Here is an 18,222-nt window from a genome sequence, read left to right as displayed (position 1 = left end):
TCATTCTGGCTGTATATTAAAGGATGGTTGTAAACAGATCCATTCTATAAAGCATTTGTATCGCTTAGAAAATAGGGAAGTTTCTCCTACAGATCATGCAGAGGCTGACGAAGAGAGGGGATTTTATTTTTGTCCTACTTGTTCTGTTAGGAATGACGATTCCTCCCTAATTGATATGTTGTGATTAATGCAACAGATGGTACAACTTTGATTGCGTGGGAGTCTCTGAGGAAGATACTTGTAGAAATTGTCCAGATTGTGCAGCACAGGGCTCTTCTGCTAATATTAATATGTAATGGATCTGTAAGTGAAGCTTCTTATTTTATTTAGGATAAAGAGAAGATATACTCTGAGACTAAAATAATAAATGATGAAATTAATTCTCTGATTATTGTATAACTTTGAGTTCAAACATAAAACAATAAAATTATTCATTACTTCCTGTAAAATCATTTTGATCTGGAAATTTGTAAAATTATTCTTAATTGTAAAAAAAAAAAATGTTTAACATTACTCCTACGAAACAAATGTAGGTAAATTATTAGTTATATATAAAGAAAAGAAACATGTAACATTCATTGCTTTGGTCGCATCCCTTAAAGTTAAAACACTAAAAAAAGGTTTCAAACCAAACTTTGTAGAATTTAATGGATGGAGGAACATCTTGTATTGTATTGAAAAAAATAATGAATTTTCATTACATTTTTGCTCCTCTTTGAGGAGTGTGTTGAAATTCGCAAGCCGGGAGATATTCTATAGCAAAGGCTCACGGGTGTTTAAGCTTCTACAAGTTTTGTTTGAGCAGGTGTGAAATTACATGCCAAATTCATTCTGCCGAAAAACAATTAGTCCCACTTTTAATGTCGTTCTGATAAGATGTATCGATCTTGTCTCACACCAAGAATTTGATTCTTAAGGAAAGATTTTTCCCACTCATCCTATCTGCAGAAAAGTATTCAGAAGGAGCTATTATCTTCTGTGGTGTATTGCCTTAAATGGGATTTTTTAAATTAATTTTCGCTGTTTGGGAACCTTGTATGAAGGTAGAATCGATCACGGCATATTCTTTTCTTCTCTCCAAGTCCAAAGAGAAAAAGTCCCATCATGAACTTTATTGAACTTTTCCACTTTGCTGCGATAGGTTAAATCATAAATCTATCAGGACTTGAAATACCTCAGTCAGGAAGGATTACCAACGAGGCCTCTACCAGCTGTTTTCTACAACACAGAACTGAATGAAGAAATCAATTTAAGGTAAATGTTTTCTGGCTTCGCGAATTTCATGTCTTCAGTCTTTTATTTCAGTTGAAGAAATTTCTACAAAACTATAGACGTTTAAATGCAATGTAGACAGGCATATTGCTGCTCATCTCCCCATATGGTCCCCTCTAGACATAATCCCAAATAGTAGCCCCTTACATCCAAGTGGTAATATGTCTTGTTTGGGGGGGGGGTGAACAAAAATAAAAATTAAATAACTTAAGAAAATCTGGTTAGAAGATGGGAATGTTTCTATAAAAAAGTAAAAAGAAATTGTCGACTGATAAAAATCGAGGAGGTAATGCCTGGGAGGATGACCTCCGAGGACAGAATAGAACCATGTGATCGTGTCGTTAGAAGTAAAGAAATGGGAGACCTTGACCTTGAAGAACGGGCAAGCTTCGTTTTTACGTAGAATCATTTTCAACCTGACGCGAACACGGAATAGTCACTCGTTTATAACTATCAAATCTTCATTTAACTAAAGGCAGATATATTGCAAAACATTTCTTTTTCATTTAAAGCATCTCATTTTTCGTTCCGTTTAAAATTACTAACAACAAACATGTGAGAAACACGTGATCGAATTCGTTTCGTTTTGCGATTAGTCGCGCCTAACAATTCTTGCGCCGAACTTTTTTTTTCGCTGCTCATTTTCTTTTTTTTCTTTCTCCTCTCCCCTTTTCGTTTTTCTTTGCTACCTATTTCTCTATTAGTAGCAACAAGCCGACTCTTAGTTTATTTTATGAAAAAGAAAAAAAATCGAAATGTAGGTTTTTCATGTTGTATCAAGTTTGCTTACAGGAAATATTCAACGTTTTTCAAAGTGAAAATATTAGCCACATTTGGCATTTTTAAGCAATCGGCTCTTCCTCATTTTGTGCCGACCCCCCTCTTTTTTTTGTTGTTGTTGAGGAACAGTTATTTATTTTTACATCCAAAAATTTGTGTGTACACCGGGATTTATTATTTACTTATAAAAACTTCGTAATCAGAAAGAACTAGTTTCTAATTCGTGTATTTTCAACTTTTCAACCTTATTTTTATTGCGCGCGTTTCGGATCTTAACGTGGGGGAAACCTGCAGGTTGAGAAAAATGCCGAATCCGAAGAATTTGGCCTCATGTGCGAGGACCATGTTTTCCAGAATCGTCCATTCATCCATCTACACTCAAATGTTGAGTGCAAGCCTTATCACACAGGTTGGCTAATCTTATTTCTTTTTCTTTTTACCATAAAAAAATAAGGTACTTGTGCACTATTTAACTCACGCGCTGAAATAATAACGTTATTTAGAAAACCATTCTTAACATGGGGAGGGTGTTTTGTAACTATTCTGTACTGTCACCTAACAAGTTAATAAAAATGATATCGGAAGACTTTAATTCAACTTGAAAATACTATTTAAAAAATAGCGCGGGTCAAATAGTGCACAAGCCCCCAAAAATAAACAAAAAACAATTTTTAAAATAAATAATAATTTCCTTCGTTAACAATTCTGAGTTGGAATTTCACTTTCCATTAAGAATTAGACACTTTGCACCCACGGTTTTTGCTTTTGAAGTCAGTGAATTAATTTATTATTCATTTTTTTTTTTTTTAATAACAATAATACCTCCCTTTTTTTATGTAGAAAGTGATATTTGAAGTTTGTTGTTTTTGTTTACTATCGGAATTTTTATGCAACTTTTTTCCGTGAAAGTTTGTTTAGATTTGTCTTTGCCATAAAATCAAGTTATTTGTGACGTCAATTATTTACAAAATCTTAAATTAAAAAAAATAATTTTACTTTTTTTTTTTTTGTTTCGTCTCTTATTTTCTCAACTAATTAAAAAAAAAATGATTTTAACAGTTAAATTTAATTATTACGATGTCTATATGAAAAATGTTAAAACCGAAAATGACTTTCTATTCCAATTTGGAAGGGTCACGAAGTAATTTTTTTTCCCAACTATTAATATTAATTAAAATGGCTGATTTGTTTACGAAGAAATCAAAATCATTTTTAATTAGATTTTTTTTTTTTTAATAGGATTAAAAAAAAAATCTTATTCTATTGCAGGTTTGATTTTAAAAATGTTTCATAGTTTTTAAAGTGTAAGTTACGTAGAGACGAGAGAAGCAATGCATACCTAAGGTTTTATTTATACAATTATTTCACTTTTCCAGTTTTGGATTTTACAAATTTTAAATTACCATGTTTCAAGTTTTTTTGGTTGTCCTTGACTTTTGTCTATCAAAATTTTCGGGCACATTTTTGTTTGTTGCCTTGTCAGAGTATCAGATTATAAATTCAGTCTTTAAAATTAAAATAAACTCCCATCATGTATTTTTATTGGGACATAATTTTAAACGAAATATTTAAATGCCGCTAATAAAATCAAAACAAACTTCCAAATTTGAATTTTAAATTCGGCAAATGTAAATCCTTTCCGGTGAATTGGGGTAAAAAAAAACTGTCCATAAAATCGGGTTACGTTTTAACGTGATAATATTTTAAAGATGTTTATTTATTTATTTTTTTACATTTAAAATCATCGTCCGAAATCACAATTATCACAAACCGAATTAACAATTATACCGGTAAAATGCTGTAAAAATATATAAGCTTATTTTAGAATCGAATTTAAAAGATTAATCAGTTTCCGCCAACGCCTTTTGTAGATTTTATTTCCGATTTCAAAAATAAATTCTTTGCCTTCTCTAAAATTTCGTGTTTTTAATCGTTTCACATAAAAATCAAACATGTAAATACTTTTCTTTATCTGCATATGCCAATAATAAATCCACATTTTTAAAATTTAAAAAAAAAAGTCGAATTAAAAACTTGTCGGCTTTTCGCACGTGGTCCGTGTACCGACCGTGTTCTCTGCAAGGTCAGACTCAGACATGAAGACAATTTAACCTGGGGTCAAAATCTTGGTCTCTAAGGGTCACTCTGGATGGCACTTCGGCATTCACCGTCAGGAGTGCGCGGCAATAAACCAACCCACCTCTAAAATGCGGAGGTAAAGCCTGGGAGAATGATCTTATAGGACGGAACAGAACGACCATTCTTATGTACAGGCCAGGTCCTCATCAATTATTTAGCCAATTACTTTTCATAACAAATGTATCTAGTGCTTGCTTGTTTACATTGGTGATCATTTAAAACAACCCATTTCAGGTGAAAACATTTACATACGTCACCCATGTAAACAAGCATCGTGTCTGTAATCTACCTTGCCCAAAGGTCTGGCTTGTTTAGGGTTCGACTGTGGTTTTTGGAGGCCATGATCCTACCTGTAGATCAGAATCGGATTGTTTTGTTCGGTACTAGGAAGGTATCCTTCTCCTTCTTTGAGAGAGGGGGTGGCTAGTCGCCTGAGTATCTCCACTCTGAAAATGCCGACAGTAAACTTAACATTCATACAGAACTTCGGGAATCCCCACCCACCATCACCATGTTAAACCAATTTTAAGCCGAACCTTGCTACAATGAGAAGAGGGCAAATAACGGCAAAAAGTCACATTCCTGTGCAAATGAAAAATGTACCATTTATTTACAAATTACGTACGGAGATATTAAAATAGGTCGTGGGTCATTTTCTGTCTAACCTACTTTTAACATTTTGGCGTACAAGCCTTGTTTTTATTTTTTTCTCATTTCATCACAATACCACACTATGCCCAATGGTTTGAATTTACTTTTATTCAATAGATGTATACACTTACACAATTTTATCTTGACGCAAGATTCGGTCTTTTCAGAGAATGTGTTTTGTTTTCTTTTTTCCACATACTCCCTCCCCCACGAGACCTTGAATAAGGTTCTTTAAAGGTCATATGATAATGAAAAGCCGGTTAAATTGTAGAATAGGGGTTATTTAAAAATCCAAGCCCTTCCCCTACACACATTTCTAGACACTTGTACATTTTAATATTTTGTTTTCATTTAAGGAGTCCGCGGTAAAGAAAGAGTTCTCCCTTACCTGATGTCTTTCTAAAATTTCACTGAATCTTAAAATAGTGTCTTAAGATTCAGTGAAATTTTATAAATTATTAGTAATATTTTAAAAATACACAAGCGTTCTATATTATTAATAATTTTGGTGTTTGTATAAAGTCGTATAAAAATAAAATGTTACCAAAGACAAGATAAGTTACTCTTCTAGCTGGAAAAGTTTTTAGTGATTATTTTAATCACTTTAAAACGTTTAATCAGTTCGAAACTCATACAGTGTTTATCGATATATATATATAACAAAACAAATGGTAGTGTACTAACTGTTAAATCTGAGAAGTTTGGAAAATGAGTTAAAACTAAAAAATTATACAAAATACTGTTAGAAACCCACTCAATATTGTAACAGTAACACATTTGGGGTTTGTATTACTGTACACATTATTTCGAATCTATGTGTACAGTAATACAAACCCGGCGGAACTAGTGTACTGTCGACAGAACAATCTTAAATGCGGTGCGGTGCAGTGCACTGCAGCAGCCCCCCCTCCCCACCCCACTAAAAAAAATCATCTTAAGAGAATGTGGGTAGTGCTGCTGCTTGGAACTTACCATTACCTAGGTACGGGCAATAATGGCAGAAAAAAGATAGGACATAGTTTATCTTTTTTTTTTTTTTTTTTTTTTTTTTTTTTGTAGGTTTCCGACTATTTTTTGATTTAATTTGAAAGATTATAGCCTAAAAGTTAATTCCCAAAAGGAAAAAAAAATATTTATACACGTGAAGAAAAAGTGATGATGAAAAAAGAAAAAAAATGTTTTTAAGGGCGATATTCGGAAGTTGGAAAATTCAGTTAAATTTTGAAGTTAAATAAATTCATTGTAAAAATTCTTGGAAAGATAAATACTAGTTTTCTGAGTCTATTCCAAAGATAATAAGTAATGTCTTAAGATATTGAACTAAAAAAAAAACAAAAAAAAAAACCTTGTTTGTACAAAAGAATGGCTTAATAAGTCCCCCAAAGTGAGCGATTCTAGTTTCGCTTAAGTATAAACAAACGAAGTTGTGTAAGCGTGGATTTTACGGAAGCCCAAAATGTCAGAAAGTCAAAAGGCTGCCTGAAAATGACGTCAAGTAGGCGGAGGTGGGAAGGGAGTACTGCCCCCCCCCAAGCTGTGCATCCGTACATTCCTATGATGAATGTTTGTATAATTTTTACCATTTTTTAATTTAATTATTTTTCTGTGTTTTTACTTTTAAATTTAAAAAAAAATATTTTTATTTTTCAAGATTATATAAAAATTGTTACGCCGATAGTTTCACGTTCATCCAAGCGAGGAAAATATTAGAATCTTACATATAAAAATTACGCGAAGCAATAAGCATGTAATCTAAAACAAAACAAAAGTAGAAATATTTTTGGCAATTATAATTTTTTTGTGTGAAAATATTAAATGATCAATACTTAATTTAATGATAATATCGGTAGTTCAGGAAATAAATTTTTCTTTGAGTTATCTCGAATTCATTAATATGGACTTTAGGGGCTTTTTCTCGTACTGTTTAAAAAAAAATTAACTGACTGATGTACATGAGTGCTACTGCTACCCTTCTAGCGAAATACGCATCAGTCCCGATGTTGTACGCAGTTCGATTTGGGGAGAAATTATTTTTATAAGGAAAGAATTTTTGCGTGTGTGGCCTAGTTTTTTATTTATTTATTTATTTTGGCTTGAACCTTGCACTTTATTTTATGATTTTTTTCTGTATGTTTTGGCTAGAGATTATAGTTATAGGTAATTATTAACAGGAAAATTGGTGCAAGTCCAAATTAGCACTTGAGGCAATAAACAAAAATAAACAAAAAGTTTTGGCGTGTATCTACCTCTCATGGAATGTTGTCGATCGAAACATAGTGAAATGTTATTTGGTGCTAGTGCACTTATTGATTTTTAAATAGTATTTTCAAGTTTAATTAAAGTTTTACGATACCTGTTTTTATTAAATTGTTAGGGAAAAGTACAGAGTAGGTACACGACACCCTCTCGACCCCATGTTAAGAATGGCTTTCTAAATAATGTCATTATTTCAGCATGGCTCAATAAGTGCATGAGTACCTTTTATTTTCTTGAATAAAATAAAAACTACTACTCGATGAGAACACTGTTTTTGTTTTAATAATTATTTTTTATTAAAAAATAAAAAATTGTTCAAAACATGTTTTTTCCTTATGGCTTTTATAAGTGGTGAATCTCTTGTAAAAACAAATATATAAAAAAATTGCAAATTTTTTTTTTTTTTTTTTTTTTTTTTTTTTTTACAAAGGCATCACCACATTATCAAGGCCCAGAGGCCACTCAAGGATAAGGGTTAAAGAGTGTACAGTAGAAGTTGGTCAATATAGTAATCATTAGTAATGAAAATTTGGTAAATTTAATAACTTATATGGAACGGCTCATCAAGAACTTATTTACTTTAGACTTGAACAAAACCATATTGTAGTCAGCCGGAAAGCAGGAAAACGGAAGACAATTCCACAGGCGTGCAGTTCTAAGAAAGAAGCTTTGTTCATGGAATCTACGTTTAGGTTTAGGCACAGATAAAGAGTGGGGGAAATTATTGATAGTGTTTACAGCTAGACGAGTGTTTCTTGTGAAAGTTTGGCGAGGGGGGACCATAGATTGAAGCTCAGTTGAACACTTTCCATGAAAATAACGATACATCAGAGACAAACTCGCAACATCTCTTCTGTGAGATAGAGGTTGCAAGGAGGAGAAAAGGACATCTCCTACGAGGCTACGAAGTCTATTTTGAACTCTATCAAGGCAGGACAAGTTCTTTCTAGCAGCTCCTGCCCAGATGTGGCAACAGTATTCCATCCTTGGACGTACCTGGCTCTTATATAGATAGAGAATAGCATCAGCAGTGAGATATCTACTGGATCGATAGAAAGATCCCACCATTTTTCCAGCGGCCTTGGCAACAGATTTGATATACGTGTTCCATTTAAGATCAGGAGTAATGGTCAAGCCCAGAAGCTTGTCAAAACTTGAGGCCTCCTGAAGACGAGAGCCATTCATTTCAATTGATGACAAATGTGGATTAGAATGTTGATGATGTAAAGAGAGAAGCTTGGTTTTAGATGCATTAAAAGTAACCAGCCACTCCTTTCCCCATTGTACTACGTGCTCAAGATCAGAGGAGAGAGAATTGGAGAGAACTTGCTCGTTTACTGTCTTAGATGTGGTACCATAAATGGTAGTGTCGTCAGCATAAATGTCTACAAATGATGTAAGGATATGATTTGGAAGATCATTAATGTAGATCAGGAAAAGAGTTGGGCCCAGGATGGATCCCTGAGGGACACCGGCATTAATATTGTGAGCTTCTGATTTTTGCCCCTCAACTACTACTCTTATGAATCTATCAGAAAGAAATGATTTAATAATTGAGAAGACTTTTCCAGCTATACCATAGCTAGCGATCTTATGAAGTAAACCTTTATGCCATACCCTATCAAAGGCTTTAGATATGTCAAGAGCAATTGCCCTAGAAAGATTGCCACCGTCGAGAGATTTGCTAATCCTATGCGATATAACTGTAAGGACATCTGCTGTAGATCTAGCAGAACGGAAACCATATTGAGTGTCACTAAGAAGGTTATTTTTGTTGAGATGTTTGATTACTTCTGTATTTAATACAGATTCTAGCAACTTACTCATGACGCACAGGAGACTTATTGGCCTGTACTGAGAGGGGGATGAGCGATCACCTGAATTCTTAAATACAGGGCATACTGATGAGATTTTCCAGGGAGATGGGAAACTATTCTCCTTAAGACAACGTTTAAACAGTTTTGTAAGTATGGGCGCTAGTTCAGGTTGAAGTTTTTTGAGTACTATAATTGGAATACCATCAGGGCCAGTTGCTTTACTGGAATCAAGGTTTTTGATTAGCTTGGCAACATCACGTACAGATATACGTATATCACATAGCGTGTTTTCTGATACAAGAGGAAATATTGGGGGTTGGCGGTCTTGGTCGCAAAGGGTAGAATTAGCTGCAAAGTTCTTGACAAAGAGTTTGGCTTTGTCTGATGCTGACGAGATTACCTCAGATCCATTGATAATAGTTGGGATGGAGCACACGCTTCTGTTCAGGATTCTGTTTGCTATTTGCCAAAACTGGTGGGAACCAAGCCGCTGCTCAGCTACTTTGGACTTAACAGATTGAGCATACAACTCTCTTGCGTTCCTTATTACTTTCTTACAATGGTTGCTGGCAGTCCTGAAAACGGCTTTAGTTTCCATACATCTATTACGTTTGAAGCAGTGGAAAAAGTGATTTCTGTGCGCAATGGCAGCAGCACATTCTGGAGAGAACCATGGCTGGCTGTTAGGTTTTTGCTGAAACTTTTTAGAGGGTATGAAATGGTCAATACCTACAATTAACCATTCAGTTAGGTCTAATACTATAGAGGACACATCCTTTTTAAACATGGAATGCAGAGGTAGATCAGATATAAATGTACGGAAGCTATCCCAGTCAGCCTTAGTGTATCGATATACTGTACGATGAAGAGGTACGTCTGGGGACTTATTACATTTCATTTTTATCTTAATTGATACAACAGAGTGGTCGGAAGATCCAAGAGGCGACAGAACAGAAACTGAACATAGTTCAGGGCAAGTTGTGAGAAAAAGGTCTAGTAGGCTCGCATACTGGCCGTCATTATCGGGCACACGGGTAGGTTCCTGAACAATCTGAGTGAGGTCATAGGCAATGGAGAAATCATGACAGAACCTCCCCTCATCATCGGTCTTGTTTGAGTGGGTCAACCATTCGACGTTGTGAACATTGAAGTCTCCACATACATGAATGTTAGCTGAAGGATAAGTAGAAAGGACTTGGTCAATTTTCTCAGATATGCTTTGAAAGATAGTAACTCCGCTGTTGTGGGGGCGATAGAGAGTAAATATAAATGCAGTAGTGTGAGCTAAAGCAACCCGGAAGCACATATAAGGTAAGTTAGGATCTTCCCTGGAGATGTCCCTCCCACATGGAAAGCTATCTTTAATATAGGCACATATTCCATGCCCATGGCGATCTTGGGGGTCAGATTTAGAAGTTAAGTTAGAGTATCCTGTAATTGCAAACTCATCAAGGGAAATAGCCTGTCCAATGCCAGTTTCACTTAAAAATAAAAGGTCTGGTTTAGTCTCCTGTAATTGGGTTTCAACCTCTGGAAGGTTAGAACGTAGACCCCTGATGTTGGAGAAGGAGACATGGTAGTAGGGGTCTACGTTGGAAGTTGGAGAACCGGGTTTAATCGAGTATTTTTTTTTGAAACTTGTCATGATGAAATTTTGGAATTTGTGGACTAGGTCGACAGATTTACTTAGAGCAGGACAGAGAGGGGAAACTAAGAGAGAAAAAGAAACGAAGAATTTTTTTTTTTTTTTTTGTACCACATGATAAGGTAAAGCCGTAACAATTACCCACTAGTATGGCATCGAGAGGCCCCACCAGAAGCTACTGCATGGTCCAGATTCCATTCACCAAATGGCAATACAGCAGCCCCAGTACTTTGCACCTGCTGATAGGACAGCCTCCTTAGTGGTTAATCCAAGGTTCGGGTCCCTGACTATCAGGCGGATAACGTCAGCCCAGACAAAACGTTTACCTCCAGCACCCTTACTAGTGACATGGCTACAAGGATAGACATAGAAACAGAAAATTTCCACCAACTCTGCCAACTGTTCGCGAAAAATACTGCCAACCTAGAAAACAGCTTTTTCTTCTCCCTTTGTCAGAAAAATCACTCATTTAAAAATGAGGACTGAGGGACAAATAAGAAGAAGCGAGAGTAACAGGAGCTGCCGATAACGCATCCACAATGCGTTTTCTACTCTCCATTAAAAAAAAAAAAAAAAAATAAAATAAAATAAAAAATAACTATTAAGTATTGTACTTAATAAAAGTCCAACGGACCTGTTTAAGGGAAAGTATGGTGATAGATTCCCCTCCCACGAACTAAAAATGAGTACAATTAGGTAATCTATTTTTGCAATCAACTCGGTAGATAAATAAACATTTATGGACGAGAAAAAAAAAAAAAAAAAAAAAAAAAAAAATTAAAGCTAGCATTTAATACAACAGAAATACATAAATTAAATACTGAAATAAAATGTAGTTATTAATATTTGAATCTTAAAATAAAAAGTGCGAATTAATAGAGAAAAATCACTTATCACAACAACGCATTCCGTCTCCAAACTAGTGAAGAATTTAACTTTTAATAGCGTTCAGAAGATTTTTTTTTTAAATTAACCGTTAAGAGAAAGCGTGATTTTATTCTGAACTTTAACTAATCACGTTTTAAGCAACTTATGATATAAAACAAAATCGAATGGGGGGGGTTTCTTCCGAAGTTAGTTGGTGACGTTATAATTGCGAGATAAGATGGGAGCCAGAAATTAGGGGTGGGGGACTGAAAATGATAATATAATGGATTGATTATACAATATTTAAGATCAACTTGGTAGATAAACATTTATGGACGAGAAAAAAAAAAAAAAAAAAAAAAAAAAAATTAAAGCTAGCATTTAATACAACAGAAATACATAAATTAAATACTGAAATAAAATGTAGTTATTAATATTTGAATCTTAAAATAAAAAGTGCGAATTAATAGAGAAAAATCACTTATCACAACAACGCATTCCGTCTCCAAACTAGTGAAGAATTTAACTTTTAATAGCGTTCAGAAGATTTTTTTTTTAAATTAACCGTTAAGAGAAAGCGTGATTTTATTCTGAACTTTAACTAATCACGTTTTAAGCAACTTATGATATAAAACAAAATCGAATGGGGGGGGTTTCTTCCGAAGTTAGTTGGTGACGTTATAATTGCGAGATAAGATGGGAGCCAGAAATTAGGGGTGGGGGACTGAAAATGATAATATAATGGATTGATTATACAATATTTAAGATCAACTTGGTAGATAAACATTTATGGACGAGAAAAAAAAAAAAAAAAAAAAAAAAAAAATTAAAGCTAGCATTTAATACAACAGAAATACATAAATTAAATACTGAAATAAAATGTAGTTATTAATATTTGAATCTTAAAATAAAAAGTGCGAATTAATAGAGAAAAATCACTTATCACAACAACGCATTCCGTCTCCAAACTAGTGAAGAATTTAACTTTTAATAGCGTTCAGAAGATTTTTTTTTTAAATTAACCGTTAAGAGAAAGCGTGATTTTATTCTGAACTTTAACTAATCACGTTTTAAGCAACTTATGATATAAAACAAAATCGAATGGGGGGGGGGTTTCTTCCGAAGTTAGTTGGTGACGTTATAATTGCGAGATAAGATGGGAGCCAGAAATTAGGGGTGGGGGACTGAAAATGATAATATAATGGATTGATTATACAATATTTAAGATCAACTTGGTAGATAAACATTTATGGACGAGAAAAAAAAAAAAAAAAAATTAAAGCTAGCATTTAATACAACAGAAATACATAAATTAAAATACTGAAATAAAATGTAGTTATTAATATTTGAATCTTAAAATAAAAAGTGCGAATTAATAGAGAAAAATCACTTATCACAACAACGCATTCCGTCTCCAAACTAGTGAAGAATTTAACTTTTAATAGCGTTCAGAAGATTTTTTTTTTAAATTAACCGTTAAGAGAAAGCGTGATTTTATTCTGAACTTTAACTAATCACGTTTTAAGCAACTTATGATATAAAACAAAATCGAATGGGGGGGGGGTTTCTTCCGAAGTTAGTTGGTGACGTTATAATTGCGAGATAAGATGGGAGCCAGAAATTAGGGGTGGGGGACTGAAAATGATAATATAATGGATTGATTATACAATATTTAAGATCAACTTGGTAGATAAACATTTATGGACGAGAAAAAAAAAAAAAAAAAAAATTAAAGCTAGCATTTAATACAACAGAAATACATAAATTAAATACTGAAATAAAATGTAGTTATTAATATTTGAATCTTAAAATAAAAAGTGCGAATTAATAGAGAAAAATCACTTATCACAACAACGCATTCCGTCTCCAAACTAGTGAAGAATTTAACTTTTAATAGCGTTCAGAAGATTTTTTTTTTAAATTAACCGTTAAGAGAAAGCGTGATTTTATTCTGAACTTTAACTAATCACGTTTTAAGCAACTTATGATATAAAACAAAATCGAATGGGGGGGGGGTTTCTTCCGAAGTTAGTTGGTGACGTTATAATTGCGAGATAAGATGGGAGCCAGAAATTAGGGGTGGGGGACTGAAAATGATAATATAATGGATTGATTATACAATATTTAAGATCAACTTGGTAGATAAACATTTATGGACGAGAAAAAAAAAAAAAAAAAAAAAAAAATTAAAGCTAGCATTTAATACAACAGAAATACATAAATTAAATACTGAAATAAAATGTAGTTATTAATATTTGAATCTTAAAATAAAAAGTGCGAATTAATAGAGAAAAATCACTTATCACAACAACGCATTCCGTCTCCAAACTAGTGAAGAATTTAACTTTTAATAGCGTTCAGAAGATTTTTTTTTTAAATTAACCGTTAAGAGAAAGCGTGATTTTATTCTGAACTTTAACTAATCACGTTTTAAGCAACTTATGATATAAAACAAAATCGAATGGGGGGGGGGGTTTCTTCCGAAGTTAGTTGGTGACGTTATAATTGCGAGATAAGATGGGAGCCAGAAATTAGGGGTGGGGGACTGAAAATGATAATATAATGGATTGATTATACAATATTTAAGATCAACTTGGTAGATAAACATTTATGGACGAGAAAAAAAAAAAAAAAAAAATTAAAGCTAGCATTTAATACAACAGAAATACATAAATTAAATACTGAAATAAAATGTAGTTATTAATATTTGAATCTTAAAATAAAAAGTGCGAATTAATAGAGAAAAATCACTTATCACAACAACGCATTCCGTCTCCAAACTAGTGAAGAATTTAACTTTTAATAGCGTTCAGAAGATTTTTTTTTTAAATTAACCGTTAAGAGAAAGCGTGATTTTATTCTGAACTTTAACTAATCACGTTTTAAGCAACTTATGATATAAAACAAAATCGAATGGGGGGGGGGGTTTCTTCCGAAGTTAGTTGGTGACGTTATAATTGCGAGATAAGATGGGAGCCAGAAATTAGGGGTGGGGGACTGAAAATGATAATATAATGGATTGATTATACAATATTTAAGATCAACTTGGTAGATAAACATTTATGGACGAGAAAAAAAAAAAAAAAAAAAAAATTAAAGCTAGCATTTAATACAACAGAAATACATAAATTAAATACTGAAATAAAATGTAGTTATTAATATTTGAATCTTAAAATAAAAAGTGCGAATTAATAGAGAAAAATCACTTATCACAACAACGCATTCCGTCTCCAAACTAGTGAAGAATTTAACTTTTAATAGCGTTCAGAAGATTTTTTTTTTAAATTAACCGTTAAGAGAAAGCGTGATTTTATTCTGAACTTTAACTAATCACGTTTTAAGCAACTTATGATATAAAACAAAATCGAATGGGGGGGGGTTTCTTCCGAAGTTAGTTGGTGACGTTATAATTGCGAGATAAGATGGGAGCCAGAAATTAGGGGTGGGGGACTGAAAATGATAATATAATGGATTGATTATACAATATTTAAGATCAACTTGGTAGATAAACATTTATGGACGAGAAAAAAAAAAAAAAAAAAAAAAAAAAATTAAAGCTAGCATTTAATACAACAGAAATACATAAATTAAATACTGAAATAAAATGTAGTTATTAATATTTGAATCTTAAAATAAAAAGTGCGAATTAATAGAGAAAAATCACTTATCACAACAACGCATTCCGTCTCCAAACTAGTGAAGAATTTAACTTTTAATAGCGTTCAGAAGATTTTTTTTTTAAATTAACCGTTAAGAGAAAGCGTGATTTTATTCTGAACTTTAACTAATCACGTTTTAAGCAACTTATGATATAAAACAAAATCGAATGGGGGGGGGGTTTCTTCCGAAGTTAGTTGGTGACGTTATAATTGCGAGATAAGATGGGAGCCAGAAATTAGGGGTGGGGGACTGAAAATGATAATATAATGGATTGATTATACAATATTTAAGATCAACTTGGTAGATAAACATTTATGGACGAGAAAAAAAAAAAAAAAAAAATTAAAGCTAGCATTTAATACAACAGAAATACATAAATTAAAATACTGAAATAAAATGTAGTTATTAATATTTGAATCTTAAAATAAAAAGTGCGAATTAATAGAGAAAAATCACTTATCACAACAACGCATTCCGTCTCCAAACTAGTGAAGAATTTAACTTTTAATAGCGTTCAGAAGATTTTTTTTTTAAATTAACCGTTAAGAGAAAGCGTGATTTTATTCTGAACTTTAACTAATCACGTTTTAAGCAACTTATGATATAAAACAAAATCGAATGGGGGGGGGGTTTCTTCCGAAGTTAGTTGGTGACGTTATAATTGCGAGATAAGATGGGAGCCAGAAATTAGGGGTGGGGGACTGAAAATGATAATATAATGGATTGATTATACAATATTTAAGATCAACTTGGTAGATAAACATTTATGGACGAGAAAAAAAAAAAAAAAAAAAATTAAAGCTAGCATTTAATACAACAGAAATACATAAATTAAATACTGAAATAAAATGTAGTTATTAATATTTGAATCTTAAAATAAAAAGTGCGAATTAATAGAGAAAAATCACTTATCACAACAACGCATTCCGTCTCCAAACTAGTGAAGAATTTAACTTTTAATAGCGTTCAGAAGATTTTTTTTTTAAATTAACCGTTAAGAGAAAGCGTGATTTTATTCTGAACTTTAACTAATCACGTTTTAAGCAACTTATGATATAAAACAAAATCGAATGGGGGGGGGGTTTCTTCCGAAGTTAGTTGGTGACGTTATAATTGCGAGATAAGATGGGAGCCAGAAATTAGGGGTGGGGGACTGAAAATGATAATATAATGGATTGATTATACAATATTTAAGATCAACTTGGTAGATAAACATTTATGGACGAGAAAAAAAAAAAAAAAAAATTAAAGCTAGCATTTAATACAACAGAAATACATAAATTAAATACTGAAATAAAATGTAGTTATTAATATTTGAATCTTAAAATAAAAAGTGCGAATTAATAGAGAAAAATCACTTATCACAACAACGCATTCCGTCTCCAAACTAGTGAAGAATTTAACTTTTAATAGCGTTCAGAAGATTTTTTTTTTAAATTAACCGTTAAGAGAAAGCGTGATTTTATTCTGAACTTTAACTAATCACGTTTTAAGCAACTTATGATATAAAACAAAATCGAATGGGGGGGGGGGTTCTTCCGAAGTTAGTTGGTGACGTTATAATTGCGAGATAAGATGGGAGCCAGAAATTAGGGGTGGGGGACTGAAAATGATAATATAATGGATTGATTATACAATATTTAAGATCAACTTGGTAGATAAACATTTATGGACGAGAAAAAAAAAAAAAAAAAAAAAAAAATTAAAGCAAGCATTTAATACAACAGAAATACATAAATTAAATACTGAAATAAAATGTAGTTATTAATATTTGAATCTTAAAATAAAAAGTGCGAATTAATAGAGAAAAATCACTTATCACAACAACGCATTCCGTCTCCAAACTAGTGAAGAATTTAACTTTTAATAGCGTTCAGAAGATTTTTTTTTTAAATTAACCGTTAAGAGAAAGCGTGATTTTATTCTGAACTTTAACTAATCACGTTTTAAGCAACTTATGATATAAAACAAAATCGAATGGGGGGGGGGGTTTCTTCCGAAGTTAGTTGGTGACGTTATAATTGCGAGATAAGATGGGAGCCAGAAATTAGGGGTGGGGGACTGAAAATGATAATATAATGGATTGATTATACAATATTTAAGATCAACTTGGTAGATAAACATTTATGGACGAGAAAAAAAAAAAAAAAAAAATTAAAGCTAGCATTTAATACAACAGAAATACATAAATTAAATACTGAAATAAAATGTAGTTATTAATATTTGAATCTTAAAATAAAAAGTGCGAATTAATAGAGAAAAATCACTTATCACAACAACGCATTCCGTCTCCAAACTAGTGAAGAATTTAACTTTTAATAGCGTTCAGAAGATTTTTTTTTTAAATTAACCGTTAAGAGAAAGCGTGATTTTATTCTGAACTTTAACTAATCACGTTTTAAGCAACTTATGATATAAAACAAAATCGAATGGGGGGGGGGGTTTCTTCCGAAGTTAGTTGGTGACGTTATAATTGCGAGATAAGATGGGAGCCAGAAATTAGGGGTGGGGGACTGAAAATGATAATATAATGGATTGATTATACAATATTTAAGATCAACTTGGTAGATAAACATTTATGGACGAGAAAAAAAAAAAAAAAAAAAAATTAAAGCTAGCATTTAATACAACAGAAATACATAAATTAAATACTGAAATAAAATGTAGTTATTAATATTTGAATCTTAAAATAAAAAGTGCGAATTAATAGAGAAAAATCACTTATCACAACAACGCATTCCGTCTCCAAACTAGTGAAGAATTTAACTTTTAATAGCGTTCAGAAGATTTTTTTTTTAAATTAACCGTTAAGAGAAAGCGTGATTTTATTCTGAACTTTAACTAATCACGTTTTAAGCAACTTATGATATAAAACAAAATCGAATGGGGGGGGGGGTTTTCTTCCGAAGTTAGTTGGTGACGTTATAATTGCGAGATAAGATGGGAGCCAGAAATTAGGGGTGGGGGACTGAAAATGATAATATAATGGATTGATTATACAATATTTAAGATCAACTTGGTAGATAAACATTTATGGACGAGAAAAAAAAAAAAAAAAAATTAAAGCTAGCATTTAATACAACAGAAATACATAAATTAAATACTGAAATAAAATGTAGTTATTAATATTTGAAT

At 32.3% G+C, this 18,222-nt stretch overlaps 1 protein-coding gene across 4 annotated transcripts in view; it reads left to right on the top strand.

The window, feature by feature from the left end:
- Positions 1-793: 793 nt before the first annotated feature.
- LOC145245717 (stAR-related lipid transfer protein 7, mitochondrial-like) overlaps positions 794-18,222 on the top strand; it is a 57,507-nt gene continuing 40,078 nt past the window's right edge. Inside the window, exon 1 of one of the 4 annotated variants that reach the window (XM_080107256.1) lies at positions 794-1,254. Coding sequence is in view for 3 of the 4 variants with exons in the window: in XM_080107254.1 (XP_079963380.1) it covers positions 2,357-2,461 (105 nt within the window). In the remaining variant the exon portion in view is untranslated. Of the gene's footprint in view, positions 1,255-1,614; positions 2,462-6,384; positions 6,406-18,222 lie in introns of those variants that run through there. The other 3 variants (XM_080107254.1, XM_080107253.1, XM_080107255.1) reach the window with 3 other exon arrangements.

This window comes from Euprymna scolopes, chromosome 23, assembly GCF_053919585.1.
Source record: "Euprymna scolopes isolate OS-2025 chromosome 23, ASM5391958v1, whole genome shotgun sequence".
NCBI lineage: Eukaryota > Metazoa > Mollusca > Cephalopoda > Sepiida > Sepiolidae > Euprymna > Euprymna scolopes.
Note: the sequence above shows the minus strand (reverse complement) of the source record. Positions and strands in the feature narration are given on the sequence as shown.